This window comes from Vipera berus (genome assembly GCF_964194415.1).
Source record: "Vipera berus genome assembly, chromosome: 8".
Classification (NCBI taxonomy): Eukaryota; Metazoa; Chordata; class Lepidosauria; order Squamata; family Viperidae; genus Vipera; species Vipera berus.
In genome coordinates, this window is record NC_138211.1 from 10925507 (window position 1) to 10947504 (window position 21998).

A 21998-nucleotide genomic window follows, 5' to 3' on the forward strand; every position below is an offset into this window, starting at 1 on the left:
ATTTGTGCCAGAGTTTAAATCTCAGATCTATGATGTTTTCAGTATTTAGAAGGGTTTTTGTAAGTCCTGCTTGTTACTATGAGGCCAAGAAAGAAAACCATGAATGTTATTACTTCTATTCTAAAGCAGCTGTACTCAACTTGAACTTCCTCCTGATGTGTGAATGTCAACTCTCAAAATCTCAGCCAACCTGGCCTTTATTGAGAATTCTGGGAGTTGAAGTCTGAACACATCTGGAACTTCAACACCAACAAACTTGCACATACCAAGCTAGAAAACTCTGTTCTAGGGCATTTTTGTCACACCATAGGTTTTTTTGTGTCCCAATATCCTAGACCTCCTAACCCAACACATCTTAAGATGGCCAGCTTAGGCAAAGTTTCTCTACAGAAAGTATGGGCTACATATAGCCTAAAGAATGCCATGTGATTCTTGTACTTAAAATGTGCAATTAATCAGTCCAGATTTTGGTAAGAGCATTCTGTTCCTTCCCTGGTAATCTGCTGCTTGGGAGAGAGGATAAAAGAAAAGAGGAAGAGAAAGGGAGGGCTGGCAGAAAGAAAGAAAGAAAGAAAGAAAGAAAGAAAGAAAGAAAGAAAGAAAGAAAGAAAGAAAGAAAGAAAGAAGAAGAAAGAAGGAAAGAAAGAAAAAAGAAAGGAAAGGAAAGAAGAAGAAAGAAAAAAGAGAAAGAGAAAAGAAAGAGAAAAAGAAAGAAAGAAAGATCCCCTCTGGATTAACTATTCACCACTGCACATGAACCCTATCAGATGACTTCTAAAACAAAGTAATTTTCAACAGATAGTGCTCACCCTTACTTTAAGCTTAGAAAAGCACAACTGGTGTTACTCTCTAGTATTTCTCAACCTTGGCAATTTTCAGATAGTGGTCCATGATCAAACTTCAACTTGGACTTCAACTTCCAGAATTCTGGGACCACCCATCTTAAACTTGCTAAGGTTGAGGAAGAATGTTCTTAAAATTGGCACCATGGAGAGGAATGATATCACAAAGAATTGCCTTTGGGACCATCCCAAACTCATGACTTCTGCCTTGGTGCTTCCGTGAGAGACAGCTTTCATGCCTGACTCAGAGCCTTGTCCCTGTTGCCCAGATCATCAGAGAAGAATATGAAGCTTCAAGACAGCAATAAACAATTAGGTTAACTTTATCTGACATATTCCTTACAGCTGCTGACCGGGGTTAAGTGAGGTTTCGTCCACCACACGATCGTACTCCAAGAGGAATTCGTCTAATTCTCCCGACTCCCCGAAAGCCCCCCATTCGGTGTTCACACACATCCGTCCCTCATTTCCTTCCACCAGTTCCACGTTCTCCATCTCCTCCATATAGCAAGCATTGCATCCTGTGCCTAAGAGAAGGAGAGGCAAAGAGATTTCCCCAGTCAGCAACAGCCCAAGCATCATCGGGAAGACCCTTAACATGTCTTTGTTATCCAGGTCCACATTGAAGAATTTGGGAAGCTGACATTTTACTCCAGGTTCAACTAACAGTGCATTACTAAAGGAAAATATAAAGGCTAATGTGGCTAACAGAATAACATAGTTGGAAAAGAAATTGGAGGTCTCCTAGTTCAACCCCCAGCTCAGGCATGAAACCCTATACCAGGGGTAGGCAACCTTGGCTCTTTTATGACTTGTGAGCTTCATATCCCAGAAATCCTGAGCCAGCATGGCTCAGCTTGAAAACTCTCCCTTTCTCCTCAGCATGGCTGGCTCAGGAATTCTGGGAATTGAAGTCCACGAGTCATAAAAGAGCCAAGGTTGCCTACCTCTGCCCTATACAATTTTAGACAAATAGTTGTCCAATCCCTTCTTTAAAACTTCCAGTGTTGGAGCACATACATTTTCTGGAGGCAAGTCATTCCACTGATTAATTGTTTTAACTGTTAGGGAATTCTGCCTTAGTTCTAGGTTGCTTCTCTCCTTGATTAGTTTCCATCCATTGCTTCTGGTCCTGCCTTCTGGTGCTTTGGAGAATAGGGTGACCCCCTCTTCTTTGTGGCAACCCCTTAGATATTGGAACATTGTTATCATGTCACCCCCGGTCCTTCTTTTCATTAAATATAAGAGAATTACATTATGAAGATTATGCAACACATACAGATAGTCCTCGGTTTAGGACCATAATGACAGCTGTACCGCAGGCCAGTTGTTAGGTGGCTCATCAGGTGATCACACCTGATTTCAGAACTTTTTTTGCATGGTCATTAAGCAAATGCAATGCTTGCAAAGCGAATACGGCAATCATTAGGCGAACCCATTTTTCATGATGGGTAGAGGGCTTTTTAATTTTTTTTGCTGGAAATTGGGGGGAAAAAACGATGGTTTCCTGCAAAAAATGTCGTCAGTAGCATTCATGTGATCCTGCAAACAGCCATAAAGGTGGGCTGGTTGCCACAAGTACCCAAAATGCAATCATATGACTGCCGGGGGAGGTGGGGGGAGCAGCCGTCAGAACTTCAAATCTGGGTTGTAAGTAGGCCGGGGGAAGGTCTGCTGGAACACTGGATGGTGCCTAAGTGACTAGACCAAAGTCAAGGACTCCCTGTAGAATTTACAACTTTGCAGCAGGAGATTGTGCAGACTCCTGGGTTGTAAAACACCTGCAGGTCCCTTAGCTAGCATTTAATCAAGTGAAGCAAAGTCATTATATTGTGGTTGCTGCAACTAATATATATTTAGAATGTCAGAAAGAGCTTTGGCGCTATTAAAAAGAACCGCTCGACAAGGTCCGCTTGATAGATAATAGCTCTTCCTAGAATAGTCACATCATAATAATAGTCACATAAGAATTTGGCCATATTGAGCACCTGAGCTAAAAAAAAAAAGGCAACCCAAAACACAAATTTCCAGGCAACCTACTCACTGCACTGTAAATAGTATTACTCAGCTTCAGATAAATGGAGCATATCTCTTGCCTCATTTTGTAGTTGTTTAGCACCTACCCGTTACAGGAAAAAGCCTGTTCATTCTGTTCCCATTGTGTTCTTTCAAAAATCTGACAGGAACATCAAGGAGCTTATACATATATCAGTGCTTGAGGTTCATTGTCTGCACAGATCAAACCAGCAGCAGATGGAGATGGATCCATTTGCAGAGATGTACGAATTGTGCTACCAGGCTCCAAACCAAGAAAGACACATTGGAGATTCTTCCAAGCAATTTCCTTCACTGTTCCTCACCCATAGACAGAAATCTTGCCAAACTAAAGCCGACTGTTTGCACCATAAAACATATGCTTTGGAAACTATTAGAGAGGAGCTGTCTTTGCCTTCTTTCTCCTACACAAACTATCTAAAGTGTGATGTCTCTTGCACCTCTGGAATCTGGGCAACATTCCATCCCATCACCCAGCTTCTTAGAAGCTATAGCTCTGGGGAGAGAGACCATCTCAAAATGGATTTCTACAATATCCATGCAAACATCTGCAGTCAGAATTTGTTGGGAGAACTATCGGCCCAACAAATCACATCACTGCTTGGAAGTGCTGGGAATTCAACTTTCTTAACATTGGAGAAGGACAGGTTCCTTATCCTAGAATTAGAAGAATTGGGTAAACTGTTGGGAGAAATACCTTTCCTCATGTTGCTGTCTTCCAAACATGTTTAACTTTAATTCCCATCATCTCCAATCAGTATGGGCATGCTGACTAAGAGCAGGGGAGGTCACCAGGATAATATCAAGCTAGGAAGGTTTAAGGCAGCCTCCCTATATAAAACTGGGTTCAGTATAAATCAGCAAGAAGGAGTTGTTCAGATTATAATGGTTGTGCCCAGGGGAAATATATGAACACGGCAGGTCCGCTTACCCACAATCATGCCAACTTCACATCTGTGATCCTCATAATAGCAGGAGATCATCGTTGCTACTGTGTCATTGACCATTGCAACTACATCCATCTCAAAATCCTGCAGTGGGTTGAAAAAAAACAAACACTGTTGCGTTTCTAGAAGGACATATGAAGAAATAACCTACATATGGAACAACCACCTATTCAGACTGATACCATTAGATAACACCAAGGATGTTGGAAGGCAGAGACATAGTTGGAGGTTGTTGTCTCTGAAGTTGGCTAGAGATTGAGGTAAACTTCTCTAGGCTTTTCTTAACATTCTGCACAAAATCAAAACAGGATTTGTCTCACCACACCTCAAAATAAATGCTATGTTCCTTTTGTTATGTGGTCATTGGGTGTGAAGGTGGCCATTCTATAAGCATTCTTGCAAATCTGGAATAATGGAAGAGGGAAACAGATTTCCTAACCTTCCCATTTCCCTTCCCATTCCTCCCCCCCACCCCCGTGTTAAATTCCTTGGAGATGGATTATCTTTCTCTTACTCTAGGAGATGTCATGCTTCTTGATTGTTCTGTATCTATGGAGAACTGAGGCTAATCAGAAGGTAACATAATCAAGAAGTGGGCCCTCCCTCCAGTCTCCAAGAAAAGATTACTTCTATCTAAATTGTTTTCCTTGCTCCCAGGGTCCCTCATTTGGAATGATGGATAATTGATTCATTTCAGAGGTCTCTGCAGACATGGCCATGTTTTTGAGATCTTGCTGTTCCTTCACATTTAATGCAGGAAGTTTAACCCTTGACATTTCCAATTTAAAAATCTTTATCCTGCCATCTGGAGAAGGAACAACCCAAAACATTCTACTGCTAAAAGAAAAGCACAAAGTTGTTTATTTCTCCCCAGGGTGCTTTTTCAAGAGGCTTCTTGAATGAGAAGTGAAACATCTTCAAAGAAAATCCAGAAAATCCAGTTGCCTCTTGAAAAAGCACCTTTGGGAAAAACACAAAGTTGTGTCCATTTAGTTCTTCATCTTACATGAAAAAGGTAGTCTAAGCTTAGGGAATACGGGACAGATTTAATCATTTCTATGGCTTCCTTCTCCCACATTTTTCCGCAGTTCCTTATCGAAACATCTTAGCCTCCCAGTTCTTTAGAGAGTGAGTAGACAGTGCTATGCTCAATCAGTAAGCTGTCCACTTCGTTAGAAGGCTGCTTTTCCTGACCCTGAGAATAACTCAGGGTTAGAATTAGCAGGGATAAGGTGGGATAATGCACCACACATTATCAAATGATGTTTCTCTCACCCCTCTTCTCTTGATAGCATCTCTCAAAAGCCCCACAATGTTGTTCCCTTCAGCTCCAGATGCTTTGAAGCCTTTCGTCCAGTTCAGCAAAATGCCCTACAGATCAGGAGATGGAGAGAATCGGTTCAAATTTTGCAAAATCAAGGACACCTCTGTGTCCAAAATAAACAATATACCATGGAAAAATTTGTCTCAAGCAAAGAAAAAAGCCACTTTGTAATCAGGAGATGTACCAGCAATGGAGAATCATTGCAGATTGCCTGATTTTGATCATCTTGGACTAGATCTCACGTGAGAACGATGACATTCTCACAAATGCTTCACCTTGTTGTAGGAGATTTTTAAGATTTATATTTACTGAGGATTTTACCTCAGGTAAACTGATAGAAAAAGATAGAAAAAAAGATGTGCAAGAATAGAAAAAGAAAAAAGAAAAAAACTTAAATTATGACATACAATGACTTATGACCTTCTCCTTAACAGCTAGTCTAATAACCAATCTATTATGATAAGATAATCTTTATTGTCATTTTTTACTGTGGGCACAACGGCACCCATCAAAAATGAAATTTAGTTGCCCGCTCTCAAAGTGACACACACCTAAACATGACACACACCTAAAACATACTATATACAACATATGTATAGACCCACACCCCTACATATACATAACAATAAAATATTAAATACTGTCCATCTTGAATATATAACGGAAGGAGGAAGCCTGAGAGTTGACAAGGTTAATGCTGTATGGAATGAAACTATGGCTGAATCTGGATGTTCTGCTACGGATACCACGAAGCCCCCTCCTCCCAGAAGGGAACAAGGAAAACAGGTTGTGAAGAGGATGGGCGCTGGCTGAGGAATTCTGGGAGTTGTAAGTCCACAAGTCTTAAAGTGGCGAAGTTTGAAGACCCCCCTACTCTCTGTTGAGTTCTTCTACCATCATTTGTGGCAGAAGGAACACCACACACTCCAATAGTTTTGGGATATATGGTTATGAATGATTCACGGGCTCCAGGGAGAAAGTCATGCAGTCAAAAGCAGAGAGCGTTCCGAATCCCTGGTTTCAGATCTCACCTTGTCAATGTCTTCATGTCGAACAGGGAAGGAAAATGTAAATCCCAGAGGCAGCTTTTTGTGCTTCATCTGATGTTTGTCCAGGAAGTCAGAGATGCATTCCGAAATATAATCAAAGAGCTAAGGGAGAGACACAGAAATTCTATTGCCTTTTAAAAATTCTATTGCCTTTCACTTCTTGCAAAATGCTTATTCAAGAACCTAAATCAGGGGTCTTCAAACTTGGCCCTTTTATGACTTGTGGACTTCAACCCCCAGAATTCCTCAGCAAGGCACGCTGGCTGAGGAATTCTGGGAATTGAAGTCCACAAGTCATAAAGGGGCCAAGTTTGAAGACCCCTGACATAAGTCATTCAACAACGAGCAAGACACAATATCCTAGGTGAGAGCAAGATGCCCACATCCTTCCAACAATTGAGCAGGGCTTGTATAGTTGTGCTGTTATCACAACATGTAATAGCTGCTGAAACACCCTCTTTTACACAACTTTACCTTAGCTGTTGACTTAAAGATGGTTTCAATAAGCGCCTCTTGATTTTAATTTGCACTGCAGCCAAACTATGAGATAGATTAAACTGATCAAGAGGAACTAACTCAAGGAAACCCAGTGAGTTTCCATGACCGAAGGCAACCATGAATTTGGATCTTCCCAGTATTAGTTCATCCACTTTAATCACTACACTGCACTGATTTCCTAGTAGTTGTAGGGACTTGAAGCTTTTTTGGCATCTGACCAATCTATAATGTTCCGTAGATTATGTCTCTTTTGAGGTGCTATGCAGAGGTGCCATATTGGGAGAGGGGCGGCGTATAAATTTAATAGTTCGTGTTGTGCAAATCCAGACCACCTCTCATTTAGCTCCTTTGGCCTGATGATCAACTCACCATTTCAGCGGTTCCTGTCATGGCATCCTCTGGAATGGAGTACATCTGATGTTTTGTCTTCACCTTCCATTGCCCTTCCTCAACATCTCCCACTTTGACCAGCATCACTCGGAAATTGGTCCCGCCGAGATCCAGAGATAGAAAATCTCCAACTTCTGTAATCCCAGAAGGTGACAACATGTCTGTCTTTGGAAAGCAACCTGAATCAATGGCCTGCAGAAGAACCTCATGGCTCCTTTAGAGGGCTGTCAATCAGTGGTGGGATTCAGCCGGTTCGCACCACTTCGGCAGAACCGGTAACTAATTTTTTGTTTCCCAGGCCCAGAATGCACCTCCGGAAACGGCATCCACACAGGGAACCGGTTGTTCACCTATTTCAGACATGTCAAACATAAGGCCCGGGGGCCGGATCTGGCCCGCCAAGTGGTTTCATGTGGCCCACGAAGCCATCCTGGAAACAGTGAGGGAACGGCCCCCACTGCCTTAGCCCTGGCCCAGAGACCCTCCTTCTGCCAGAGACCCCCAGATCTGTCCCACTCCTGCCCAGGCCTCCATAGGCACCCTTGATGCGAACGATGTAGAGCTGGCCACGCCCACCCAGTAGGCCATACGCACTCTAGCCACGCCCACCCAGTAGGCCACGCCCACCATGGCCATACCCACCCGGCCCCTCAAGGGTAACTGCAATGCTGATGTGGCCCTCAATGAAATTGAGTTTGACACCCCTGACCTATTTGAATCCCACCACTGCTGTCAACTGTCCAGTTGGCGGATCCAGAAAAAGAAACTCCTGGGACATTATTTTATCAAGAGTCTAAACTTGACTGAATAACCCATACTGGCATGAAGTGAAACCAGTTCTGGGTTTCCCACACAAAAGCTAACCTAGTTAATTCCCCCCCTCCCCTGTCGGCTACCCACAAACCATTATGTCCACCAATCCCTTCTGTTTGTTTTGTTATGGGAAACTAGCAAGCCATCTAGTCCACCTGCTCTATGTGTCCTTGGGTTGGGCACTCTCTCATGGGGACAGGTGATGCTCAGCTGCCGCTGCCCCCACCCTCGCATTCCATTCCCCCCTCCCTTTTCTTTCTCAAGCTCCGAGCAAAGCAGAATATAAGTGAAAGTGCAACTCAGTCTTGACATGGGCATTTCAATAAAGTGATAGCTAATATTAGCATGCTTCTATTTCTATCCCAGGACTGAGTACAGTTCCAGGATAGTCTTTGGACAGTGTGATGGAGATAAAAAAAAGTCTTTAAGTCTGCACTCCCCCCATCATCCATTTCTAATAAGGTAACAAGTACCTGATCCTTCTGGTGTGGACCGTACATATGTGGGGAGCATCTTCACTGAGGCCTCCTTGTGTGTCTCTAGTTTTAAGCCCCGGTCCATTTCCTTCTGCATCCGACGCATCACCACCTTCAAATCCTCTTCTTGTAGCTGGAATTCAGATAAGATCTGCTCCACCTATGAGGGAAGAAAGGCAACAAAGGTTCAAGAAGATGCACACTGTACTTTGAAAGTAAATATCCTCCTCCTCCTTCTCTTTTTTGCATCTGCATCTGGCAAATCACTTTCTCAACTGTCTGCTTTTAAGGGAAATTAACTTCCAGTTCTCCCATGGCTACAGAGTTTATTAGACAATCCATGTCTACTTCTACAATTCTGGCTGGCTTCCCTTGTTGTGAAATTTTTAAAAAGGCTAAATGCTATCTGCTTTAGATTATCTGAAGGACCCGGTATCAATGCAATTAATAAATGACAGGCAACAAAATATCTAAACCAACAAATAATGTAACAAGAGAGAAAAATTGAGTGGTGTTTTTTTGCATTTCAAATTTTTCGAGTATTAAAAAAAATATATCTCTCCTTTTTGTCCGCTGATTCCAATTTACAGCTGCTTCCAAAACCTGGAAAATGTACAAAGACTTTGGTCAACATAAGTGAAAAAAAAATTAAGAAAGTAAGGACCAAATAAACCCCAAATTCTAGAATTCTAATTCAGATGCACAGATTTTTTTTATCATTGTCCCACTTTCTAGTCCACTTAAATTGGATTATGTAAGTTTATTTATGGAATGATGGCTAATTAAATAATGATCACACAGTCAAAATAGCCTGCACTTTCCTCCCACACTTCTATTCTTAGTTACTAGTTAAGACAAGGGGCCATTTTATTGATCAGTTTGCTCTTTAAAACCTTCAAAGTCTAGCCTAAAAATAGTACAAACTGTAAATATTTACACTAGTCTTTCAGGATTCTACTTTTGGTCAACCAAAGAAGAGTGGAGTCAGGTTGAAATACTATTTCATCATTAAACTGTGACTTTTCTTGACCTCTGTGATGTAGCAATGATAGCACATGTTTCTAAATCCATGCCTGCTAGGGATGTTGATTCAAGTAATAGTACACTAATATTGCACTGATTCAACAAATAGTTTATATTGGTTAAATATAATAGTTTATAATAGTTTGCTGGTTCATAGGAATAGATATTTCTTCTATAGAACTGGAGAGATTTTGCCTCAGAAACAAAGAACGTTTGACCAAGTCCTTCATACCTGTCAGAATCCATTAATATCACATTCATAAATGTATGTTTAAAACATTATCTCCCCCCCCCAGATTCTGCCATCTCCCGAGGAAGGAGGAGCGCATGTGGATTCAGCCTGCCTTAGGTTATTTCAAAGACCAAGGGAAACCTTTTGAACTGGGGGAACAAAGGGGAGGGTTAGGGAAGAAGGCATCTGGCCTGTGTCTCCATTTGAATCTGTAAAGGAAGAAGGCAATAACCTTAAAGATCCGAAGTTCCCTTTTTTCCCACGAAAGGGATGACACGAAGTAAATGATGGGGGGCTGACAAAATGGGGTTGAGGGAAGTGGGGTTGAACTGGGAACTCTTTATAAAGTTTCAATCTGTAAAACAATACCAGGTCCTGTCTTGTATTTCCACAACCAAACATGTCCTAGTAAAAATTCCTTTTGGACTAGAACTGACTCCAAGAGTTTTTGTTTTCCTAAGACGTGAATTGGGGTGGGTCCTGACAGGACCATTGTAGGCACACAGGACAAGACTTGCTGGATCAGGCTAGCATTTCACACTCCCTAGAATCCTGTTTCCAGCCAGGATCAGTTAGACATCACTAGAAATCTTAGAACCAAGCAGCAAGAGTTCATTCATTACTGCTTGTTCCACCTCTTGAGAAACAGGTGGCTTTTTCATTCATAGCTTCTAAAAAAGAATAGCATTCTACACAGACATTTTTGGTGGGTTTCTACTTTGCACCATGTCCGTGGCTCCCCAAACTGTGTGCCAAGATACCCACAGGGCATTGTAGCAAACTCAAAGGTTTTCATAAGATGGTGAACTGCCAGCTCAAGATAGTTTACAGTTTTGGGGGTAAGAGCTCCAGGAAAAAAAAAGAGAGACAGACAGTAAGTGTCCTATGAACCAAGAAAGCTTGAGAACCTCTCCATCCAGTCATTACTTGGTTAATCCCAGTTCAGAGTGAGTTCGCACAGATCACAGCCATAAGTCACAGGGGTACCTTGTGGCATTCTAAAACAAAAGCAATAAATCCCATCTTGGAGTAGAAGATTCCATGCATTTATGAAGCAGTGAGTGAAAGAGATGTTTCCTTTTGCCATCAGTTGTGAATTGGATGGCTGATTAACAAAATGACTTAATTCCCACATTGCTGTACTGTGGTTAGTTTGGTTTAGGCTTACTGGGAAGCATAATCCCACCCTAATAAACCCAGCTTGTCTAATAAGCCACAGCAGATGGCTTAGTGCTGCTTTTTAACTTGATCATTTCCTCTTCTTCAATAAACCGTGATTAAAACAACTTAGGATGATAGGTAAACCCAGTGACTCACTGCCCAGCCTCCTCCTATCTCTACAATTTGTACACCAGAGCACTGAAATCCTCTTTACATATCACCAGGCTTAGGAACATCCTGTGCTTTGCGGTTGCAATTGAACTCCAGGGAAATTGGGCCCCAAATTAGCAGAGAGATCCAGATCTGGAAGCAAGAGAAGCAGACTTCAAAAGGAGAAATGCACTCTATATTCACTGAAATTCCACCACCATCATCCCATGGTTACAACACTCTGAAATGATAAGCAATATGAGGCCATTTCCTTGGAGTAATTTCTTAAAGCCTAAGAGAAAAGCTTTGGGGAGAAGAGCATCCTCCTTACCAGTCTCAAGGTCTCAGACACTTTCTTCTTCATCACCGATGGTGGTAGCCTTCAAAATTCTCCCAGCAAGAAAGAGGCTTCTGTGCTGCAAAGGAGAGGCTGGAACCTGCTCTCTTCCCCTAACACGTTCAGCCACCTGGTCTTTGAAACTGACAAGGCAACCCAGCCGCCTGTTTCTTTTGTTTGCTTAAGCTCAAGGTTGAGTGTCACCAAGATCTGAGGGGGGGGGTCAACGTTTCTAGACCCCCCCAAAGATTAAAGGTCCACCAGGCAGAGGCAAAAGAGCACCAGCTACTACCGCAGCACAAAAAAACGGAGACTCGCTATTGCAACACTAGCAAGAATGATGCAAATAGCATTCCTGACACCTCATCCTTTAGCCTCTTAGGGATTTTGAATGACTTCAGCTTCTAGGTGGCTCTGGGCAGCGTGGATTGTGCTTTTATACCTCAGCATTCTGGGTGAACCCCGCCAACAATGTTGAAACAAGCCATGACTCAGCACAAGGTGGAAACCCATTCAAACAGTCGAGGGATTGGTACGTTTATGGCTCCTTGTGCTTTGAGCATCAGTTTCTAGTCATTTTTCATAATGTCTGCAGCATAAATAAGTTTAGTTTCCTTTATTTATACATCTGTTTATTTATTGGAAGTATGAAGATAGTACCCATTAGCCCAGGGGTCTTCAAACTTGGCCCTTGCGGACTTGCGGACTTCAGCTCCCAGAATTCCTCAGCCAGCGTACCTGGCTGAGGAATTTTGGGAGCTGAAGTTCACAAGTCATTAAAGGGCCAAGTTTGAAGACCACTCATTAGCTCAATGACTGAGAAGTGATATGCATATCCTAGAAAATGCATATCTAAAAAAAATATCCAGACAACAGATTTAAAATCCTCATACATATCAACCCATGACTGAATCAAAAATATTGCATAAAATTATAATAAGGATTTTTGTTGTTGTTGTTACATGGAGATTGAGAAAAAAATCATATACGTTAGATAAGACCTCTATCTAGCATTATGGGGCCTTTGTAAGAATTAAGATTGAGATAGATAGACCTTGATGTTCTCCCAATTTTATGCACTTCTTTAGCAACTGAGGAAAAGTAGTAGGAGAAGAGATACATTATCTAGGAACAACCTAGGCTGAGTCAGATCATTATGAAATGTTACCTCAAACGCAAGGTTCCGAAAACTGGCTGGAAAACCACAGTTTTTGTCTGTTGTCTCTATTGTGTAGTGGGTCCAACGCAAGAGAGACGCCAGCCGGTGTGTGAGTTCAGCTCTTTATTGGAAGGGGAAGTGAACTGAGGAATGAGGGCTACCTGGCCTCCTTATATACCTGGCCAGGTAAGCTAACAGCCAATGGGGTTGGCCCTAGGTTTCCCGCCGAAACTGTCCAGGCCAACGCCCCCTGAGGGCTGTTGCTATGCAGATGCCTGCATACATAACACCCCTCCCCCCTTAGAGAAGACCCACATAACAACAACAACATGCAACTACTATAACTATGAGTATATATATAAAAAAAAAACAGTGGTGTCCTTGTGTGAGGATCACTTGCACACATAGTCCGACAGGTAGGCTGGTGTCCTGTGTGGACGGGTGGATCGTCTGGGTGTGCTTGGCCCCTGGGCTTGGACCGTGGGTTCCTGAGGCCTTCGTGCAGGGCTGCAAGGAGCCGGCATCAAGAAGTCCTCCTCCTCTGGTCCCTGCCCTGTGACGTCCACAGCTGGGTTGACCCCTCCTGGAGTGTGGTCCTCCTGTTGATCGTGTGCGTTGAGTTCAGGGACGTGTGTGACGCGCTCAGGGGCGTGTGTGACGTGCTCAGGGACTCTTCCTCTGAGCTGATCGATGTGTCGCCTTATGCGTCTGTCCCCCTCCACCCCTACAATGTACGAAAGGGGTCCTGTTTTCCCGACCACTGTCCCCGGAACCCAAGGATGTCCAGCCCCATAGTTCCTTGCCCAGACCAGGTCCCCCAGGTTGAGGACCCTGTGTGTGGATGATGATGGCAATGGTGATGGTAGTGATGCTGGTGGTGATGGAGATGATGGTGATGATGGTGATGTTGCCCTACCGGTTTCAGCTGCTACCCGGTCTGGGTGTAGGCGGTCCAGCTTGGTGATGAGGCGCCGTCCCCATCGCAGTTCTGCTGGGCTCTTGCCGGTAGCCACGCATGGTGTTGTGTGTTGGGCTAGTAAAAATTTGGCCAGTCTGTGGTGCCAGTCCCCGCTGATGATGCGCCGGAGTGCGTCTTTGGTCGTCCTTACCATCCGTTCGGCCTGCCCGTTGGTAGATGGATGGAAAGGCACAGAGGTGGCGTGCCTAATCCAGTTCGCCTTCAAGAACGCCTGGAAATCAGCAGCAGTAAACTGAGGCCCATTATCAGACACAATTACGTCGGGGAGGCTGTGTGTGGCAAAGAGAGCTCTGAGCACCTGGATTGTCCTCCCCGAGGTCATGTTGGGGACAGGGACTACCTCTAACCACTTGGAGTGACTGTCCACCACTACTAAAAATAGTTGACCCTGGAATGGCCCCGCATAGTCAATGTGAATGCGGGACCATGGCGTGTGTGTGGCCTCCCACCAGTGTACTGGTGCATGTGGCACTTCTGGCCTGGATCTCTGGCACGTATAACAGGCCTTGACCCGATCCTCAACCTCCTTGTCCAACCCGGGCCACCAGAGGTAGCTCCTAGCCAGTGCCTTCATCCTGACCACCCCCGGGTGCCCTTCGTGTAAGGAGTCCAATACCCTGGCGCGTAGTGCGGGTGGAATGATGACCCTGCTACCCCAAAGGAGGCACCCTTTGTGTGTGGAGATTTCATCGCGTCTAATGAAATAGGCCTGAAACTCTGGTCCCGGGGATTTGTCCTGCCACCCTGTGCAAACCCATGAGTGCACCCTGCCCATGATGTTGTCTGTGGCTGTGTGGCTGGCAATGTCCTTGACAAGAACTGGGCACTCGGGTAGTTCCTGCAGGGCAAGGATCTGTGTGGCTGGTGCTGGGTCTGGGTCGTGTGTGTCTAGGGGGAGCCTACTTAGACCGTCTGCGTGGCCCATTCCTTCCCTGGCTTGTGTACCAGCTTGCAATTGTATGCTGCAAGGAAGATAGACCACCGGAGCATCCTGGGGGACAGAATCTGGGGGGTTTGCCTGTCTGTGGTGAACAGGCCCAGGAGTGGTTTGTGGTCCGTGAAGACAGTGAACTCCCTGCCATATAAGTAATCGTGGAATTTCTTGATTCCTGCCACGATTGCCAGGGCTTCTTTGTCTATTTGGGCGTAGTTTCTTTCTGCTCCAGACAGTGTCCTAGAATAGTATGCTATGGGGACTTGTGCCCCGTTGGGCTCAAGGTGGCTTAGGACAGCGCCCACACCATAAGGGGATGCATCGCAGGTGATACAAATGGGCTTGGACTCGATGAAATGGGTTACTGTGGACTTGTCCGACAGCAATGCCTTCAGGGCCTTGAAGCTCTGATCATGGGTGGCCGTCCAGGCCCATGTTGCCTGTTTGTCTAGCAGCCTGTGGAGCAGTTCAGCGATGGCTGCCTTGTGTGGGAGGAATGTATGGTAGAAATTCAGCAGACCCAGGAATGCCTGAAGCTCTGCTTTGTTCTTGGGTGTGGGTGCTAGTTTGATGGCCCTCACCTTGGATTCTGTGGGGTGGATTCCCCTGGCGTCTACTCTGAACCCCAAAAATTCTGTGGAAGGAACGCCTATGCTGCATTTTTCCTTTTTGAGTTTGAGGCCAGCTGTGCGCAGCCGTGCCAGCACTTCCCTAAGCCTCCCTGCCAGTTCCTCTGCTGATGCTCCTGCGATCAGGATGTCATCAAAATAGGGGCAGACTCCTGGAATGCCCTTGAGTGTCTTTTCCATAACCTCCTGGAAAATGCCGGGAGCAACGCTGACTCCAAACTGCAGCCTGTTCACCCGGAACGCCCCCCTATGGGTTACTATGGTTTGGATGTCAGCTGTTTCCCTAGTGACCGTGAGTTGCTGGTACGCCTGTGCAAGATCGAGCCTTGCAAAAATGGCGCCGCCTTGGAGGGAAGCGAGAACGTGGCTGACCGCGGGAACCAGGTAAGCGTGCGGGTTTAGGGCGCGGTTCACCGTGCACTTATAGTCGGCGCAGATACTTATTTCCCCATTGGATTTGAGGGGGGTCACGATGGGGGTTTCCCACTCCCCTCCATCTACAGGCTCTAAGATTCCCTGGGCCACCAACTTGTCTAGTTCGCGCTCGATTTTGTGTTTGAGCGCAAACGGGACTCGCCGCGGCCAGACCCTAACGGGGGAGACGTTCGAGTTAAGCTTGAACGAAATGGGGGCCCCGGTGTACTTGCCTAATGACCCGTCGAAGACGTCGGCGAACTCCCGGCAAACGGCCTCAACGGAGTCCCCCTGGATCCGATGGATCCCGGATACTGAGATTCCCAGGGCCTCAAACCAGTCCAGCCCGACCAGGCTGGCTCTGCGGCCCTCTACCACTACAACATCCAGGTGCCCTTCGCAACCCTTAAAGCCCACTGAAATGGTGGCCTCCCCCTTCACCTTGACCGGCGAATTCTGAAAATCGGTCAGGGTTAATTTAGTAGGCCGTAATTTAATCCGTTGCTTGCTCCGGCTAATTATGTGGTTAAGGGTCTCGGCCGAAATAATCGAGACCGCTGATCCGGAGTCAAGCTCCATGCTGCAAGGGACACCTTGCAAACGGATTGTTAATCTAATTTTGGGTTTGAGCAGCCGGCGGCTACCCGTATGGTTAATGGCCAGCCGGCTCTCGACATAGCCAATTTTTGTTTTGGTGGGGGCCCCAGTACCTTCGAACGGCGGTTCCTCCGGCTGCAGCTCGTGAATCTCCTCTCAGGGGCAGCGGCTACGGCAGACGGTGGCTATGTGGCCTGTTTTCTTGCAGGCCCGGCACGTGGCGGACCGGAACTTGCAGAGGCTGCGCACGTGGTTCCCACCACACCCTGCGCACCTCTGGGGAACGGCGGTGTTGCTGGGAGGCCTGGTCCTGTCTGGGCGTCTGGCTCGCTGGTCGGGGGTCAACTTCCGCTGGAGGAGGTCGATGCTCAGGTCGTCCTCCTCTGTGGCCCCTTGCCGGTGGACGCTGGTTGCCTGGTTGCCGGGCCGGGTTTCCTGGCAGGCTTGGACGGCCCCGCAGGCCGCTTCGTGGGCTAGGATGGCGTCCTCGGCTTCCTGGAGAGAGACCTCCTCTCTTTCGAACAGGCGCTCCTGCAACCGCCTGTCGCGTAGGCCGCAAATCAGCCGGTCCCGTAGTCGCTCCTCCAAATTTGTGAACCTGCAAGCGACGGCAGCTTCCCGCAGGGCGGCGAGGAAGTCGGCACCGGTCTCGTCGGGGCGCTGGTCCCTTTTCTCGAATTGTGACCGTGTGGCCACCTTGGAGCGCCGGGGCTTGAAATGTGCGTTGAGCCTGGCCACGAGGTCTCGGTACGCGACGTTGATGGCCTCCTGGGGGAACAGGTTTGCGGCGACTTCCAGCAGCGCTGGTCCCCCAAGGCAGAGCAGGGCGGCCGCCTTTGCACCGTGCTCGGATTTCTGATTGAACCGCATGTACAGTTCAACGTGAGCCAGGTAACGGGTCCAGGTTTCGGGGCGGCGGGTCTCGAATTCGCGGGGTTGTCCGGCTCTAGCCATGGCGGCAGTTGGTCGTGGATGTGGCGCTTGGCGTTGCCGGTTCGGCTGGCGGTCGTGGGGGGAAGAAGGAAAAATGCCTTTCCCTTCAGCTCGCGGAGCGTTTCCCCAGTGACTTCAGCTCTTGGTCGGCAGCAATCCCACCTTCGTCGCCACTATTGTGTAGTGGGTCCGACGCAAGAGAGACGCCAGCCGGTGTGTGAGTTCAGCTCTTTATTGGAAGGGGAAGTGAACTGAGGAATGAGAGCTACCTGGCCTCCTTATATACCTGGCCAGGTAAGCGAACAGCCAATGGGGTTGGCCCTAGGTTTCCCGCCGAAACTGTCCAGGCCAACGCCCCCTGAGGGCTGTTGCTATGCAGATGCCTGCATACATAACAGTCTCAATGTCAACAGAGAAGAGGTAGAATGAATCAGTAGGGAAAGGATACTGGCACACTTCAGTGGTTCCCTCTCCAACAGCCTGGGCAGGACTCTTGAGAAATATTTTCCAGTGTGGCTCAATTTGCATGGGAACATATCCTAGGCCAGGGGTAGGCAACCTCGGCTCTTTTATGACTCATGGACTTCAACTCCCAGAATTCCTGAGTCAGCTATGCTGACTCAGGAATTCTGGGAGTTGAAGTCCATGAGTCATAAAAGAGCCGAGGTTGCCTAGGCCTTTTTCCATAGCCAAAGGCCCAGAAAATTCATATCTTTAGGAGATATCCAATGCCTTCTGCCAAGGTATTTTTTTTTTCAGCCTCCCATTGTTGCATGGGATCTCCTGTCTAAGTGCCAACTAGAGCATAACATTTGGGGAACATGAGTAGTGCTGTTTGGGCTACATGAACAACTAAACTCATGGTTTGAACTTCAGTAATAGTCGGAATGCTGATTATAAAACAGATCCATAATTAGAAAATAAAAAAAATGTCAGACTATTCCTGTCCTGGTCTGCTAGTTGTCTATGTAAAGATCACTTTCTAACCCCCCCACCCCCCAAAAAAAGGACTATGAATTATTGTCTGAAGAGTTCAAGCCAGACGCTTATTGTTTGGATGAGAAACTAGAAAAACGTGGAGTTAATGGTTGACTAGAAACCTGGATGCTGCGCTAAAATATTTACCTGATGAAAAAAGAGTCCTTCTAAATTACACGCACTGTTCAAATAGACAAGAGAGAAAACAGGAGACCAAAGGAGACTTCCAACCTTGAAAGTCACCTTAACTTATATGTTATAATCTCCCCTCAAACCGTACCCTGCATTTTGATTTCTAACCCAGCCACAATTTAGCTCCTTAGAAGATTGAGCTACCAACGTCATCTGAAGTCACTGGAATTAAGCAAGAGTGGGATTTAGACTTGGAAAAACTGTTTGAAAGAAGAAAAAGTGAATCCATTGAAATTTAAGTAAATTTCCTATGAGTGAAATCTGAATGTTATTCTAGGTAGGGTTTAGAAATGCAGAATGTATTGCTTGCTTGTACATACGGTAGACGGCAAGTCTTCCAGTGTTGGAAGACCTGAAAGACCACATTAGGGACAGACCATCATGGAAAAGACTATAGGCAGTCCTCGAGTTACAACCACAATTGAGGTCAACATTTCCGGTTGCTAAGTGAAACATTTGTTAAGTGACTTTGGCCCCATTTTACAACCTTTCTTGCCAGAGTTATTAAGTGAATCACTGCAGGTTGTTAAGTGAATCTGGCTTGCCCGTTGACTTGGCTTGTCAGAAGGTCGCAAAAGGAGATCACATGACCCCAGGACCCTGCTGCTGTCATAAATATGAACCAATGGCCAAGCCTCCGAATTTTGTTCATGTGACCTAACGCCGCAACAGTCATCAGTGTGAAAAATGGTCGTAAGTCACAACTGTGTTACTAACTTAACAACTTTGGTGATTCACTTAACAACTGTAACAAGAACGGTCTGAAATTGGGGCAAAGTTCACTTAACAAATGTTTCACTTTACAACAGAAATTTCGGGCTCAACTGTGGTCGTAACTGGACGACTACCTGTATTCTTCATTGGTCAGGCACTCTGTTGTTATTAGCACTTTCTACTCTTGCACTGATGAAATTCAGTCCCTCAAGATCAGGGGTCCTGGGGAATTCTGGGAGTTGAAGTCCACAAGTCTTAAAGTGGCCAAGCTTGAGGACCCCTGCTAAAGATAGTTGTCTGAAATATTCCTTCGATAGCATTCATTTGGCAGTGCTGTGATTCCTTTTCCAGCAGCACAGATGAGGCAGGAGTCATGAAGAAAAGCAGTAGCAGGGAGGATTAAGCAGGCAGGGGGGAAAAAGTGCCTTGCTGATATGCTTTTTCCTTTCTCTGCTTGCTGTCTTGGCCTCTTGCTAGTGCAATCCTCCCCAAGAGATGCTGGAAAACAAGTAACTCACAGTTGATTGTTTGAGTCTGAAGCTGTGCAATGTTTTCCTTTATCCGCAACCTCTGATGGCAAAAACGTCCTTCTTTAAGGGGAGGACAAGACAAGACAAGACAATACTGAATCAGTAGCTATGGAATTAAGCACTGAGAGATTTGCTGATACAGTCTCACGTGAAGAGAATTGCAAAGACTTGCACAACGCTATCATTTCTTTTTAGAGCCTGTTTGTCTTCTCCCTGATATTATCATAACTACCGATTTGTTTTCACATCTAGACCTTCATGTACACATTCGTTTTTATAGATGGAAACTAATCAAGGAGGGAACCAACCCAGAACTAAGGAGAAATTTCCTGACAGAACAATTAATCAGTGGAACAACCTGTCTCCAGAAGTTGTGGGTGCTCCAACACTGGAAGTTTTTAAGAATAGATTTGTCTGAAATGGATCTTGGCAATCTTGGCTCTTTTATGAGCCAGCATGGCTGGCTCACAAATTCTGAGAGCTGAAGTTCACGAGTCCTAAAAGATCCAAGGTTGCCTATCCCTGGTATAGGATTTCCTCCCTGAGCAGGGGATTGAACTAGAAGACTCCAGATCCCTCCCATCTCTGTTATTCTGTCATTTATTTGTTACTCAGAGCAGAACATGCGAGGCAACCTGCTATTTTTACAAATTTCAGCCAACGAGAAACATTGTGGATGCCAAGATGAAAGAATGCATGTAATTGGGCAAATGGTCTTGTAAATGCAAAGACATTGTTTAAGAAGAGCCGTCAGTGCATCGATTAATTCCGCATGGTTTCTTTTCCTGTAGTCGTACCTCATGAAATATGGAACGTCTCTGTTGAAGGTCTAGTTTTACATGGTTCATAAAGATATTTGTCTTGTAACCATTCTCAAACATTTAAGTTCAGGTTAATTTTATTTGTACTTCTGCAGATATGGAACGCACAGTAATTTGGTTTTTTGTTTTTTTTTGGTGAGTCCCCTGTAAACTTCCCCCAATGTATAACAGTACTTCCTGAGACAAACACATTCTCTGAGTGCTCACGTGTGGTGTGGACATATTTTTCTAAGCTAATGAGACAACCTTTTCCTGGAGCCTGGCTGAACGTTGCGATGGGCAATCCTCTCTCTCTCTCTCTCTCCCTCTCCAGATTGCGTCGCTGGGTTGGAGAGAAACCAACCAGCTGTGTGACTTTACCTGTTAATGGATTTTCACTTGGATCAGTTTCATTCCAGTTATTTGTAGATCACCAGCTGCTCTTTCATCATCATTTTTTCTGTGGCCGGTTTCTTCTGGTAAATAGTCAAGGATACACCAAAAAAGGAACAAGGACCTCACTCTGAATTGGACCCCAGGCTCATCCAGCCTTACCATCCTATTTATTAATTTATCTACCTATTTATTTAATCAATAACTAGCTATTGGAAAGGAAACGGGGGATCCCCTATTGGTGTCAGGAACTTAGGTCAAGAGATAGAGGTCACACAAATAGAGTGCATGCAAAGTAATAGGAAGGATATGGGCTCATTCATGCACCGAGCCTCTCTCTCTCATTTGCTTCTACTTGAGGAACAGAGGCAGGGTGGCTCATCATAACCAAAGAGATTATAATAAAACATTTTTTAAAATGAAGAAAAAGATGGCAAGCATGATAAAGGAGGGCTTTCACTCTCCCTCACTAAAAACCTGGGTGAAGGACCAGATACTCATGGCTCTTCTAAGCAACTTCAGAGTAGAGGCTAACAGGGAAGGGAAGGGAAGGGAAGGGAAGGGTTGTCAGGAAGAACCTTGCCAGTGAGAATGTGTATTTCGAGGGTCAGTGTCATTGAGAGATGACATTGTTTACATGAGGGAACCTGAGGGTGCCAGCCCTACAGGATCAAAACTGCCAGGCCAATGTTATGGGGAGGCAGGGGGTACCTCAAGCAAACAGGTCTCATGCCTTGCCCTTAGTTGTTAATGGAACCAGACTCCTACATTAAGCCAGGGGTATCCAAACTTGGCAACTTCCCCATGCTGGTTGGGGAATTCTGGGAATTGAAGTCCACTGTTCTTAAAGTTGAATGCCCCTGCATTAAGCCACAAAAAGTGGACTTGTGGGCATACCATACTAGACGTATTTGAATACTATATTTTATTGATCTAAATTTAAAGTTTGGTGTGTGTATGCCTTCCAGATAATTAGACTAGTCTTAATATTAAGCCCGGAAATAGCAATGTCCTTTTCCTAGTGCACAGGGACCCTGGTTATATTAACAAGTGTAAACATAAAGATTACTTGCACTCAGCATTGTGAGGTGAGTACAGAGGTGATTGCATTTGCTCAGATTTTAAGCAAGAATAAAGTTATTGGAAACAAACACTGCAAACAGAGAATAAAAGGGAAAGAACACCCAGTCAGACTTTTTCTGCAGAACCGTTGCTATGACAACTTCAGGAGACTTACACATGCTTAAATTATTATTCAAAACGAATAGACTTTCTTCTGAGCAGATTGTCATCAAACAATTGCCATTCTCATTCATTCTTGAGTTTACAGATGGCAGAAGTGCCATTCCCTTGTCTCTTTCCTGTTTCTCCATTTATGTGATGTAATAGAATAACGTTTTCATCTGAATTTCATTCATTCAGAACCCTGCAGAAGTTTTCCTAAAACTC

At 45.3% G+C, this 21998-nt stretch overlaps 1 protein-coding gene across 1 annotated transcript in view; it reads right to left on the bottom strand.

Annotated features, from left to right (window-relative positions):
* The window catches only part of GCK (glucokinase), a gene marked incomplete at its 5' end in the record, with an annotated part of 34090 nt that overhangs the window by 5054 nt on the left and 7038 nt on the right, over nt 1–21998 (bottom strand). Inside the window, 6 exons of the mRNA XM_081333374.1 lie at nt 1186–1369; nt 3829–3928; nt 5120–5215; nt 6200–6319; nt 7085–7239; nt 8392–8554. Coding sequence (XP_081189500.1) covers nt 1186–1369; nt 3829–3928; nt 5120–5215; nt 6200–6319; nt 7085–7239; nt 8392–8554 — 818 coding nt within the window. The remainder of the gene's footprint in view (nt 1–1185; nt 1370–3828; nt 3929–5119; nt 5216–6199; nt 6320–7084; nt 7240–8391; nt 8555–21998) is intronic.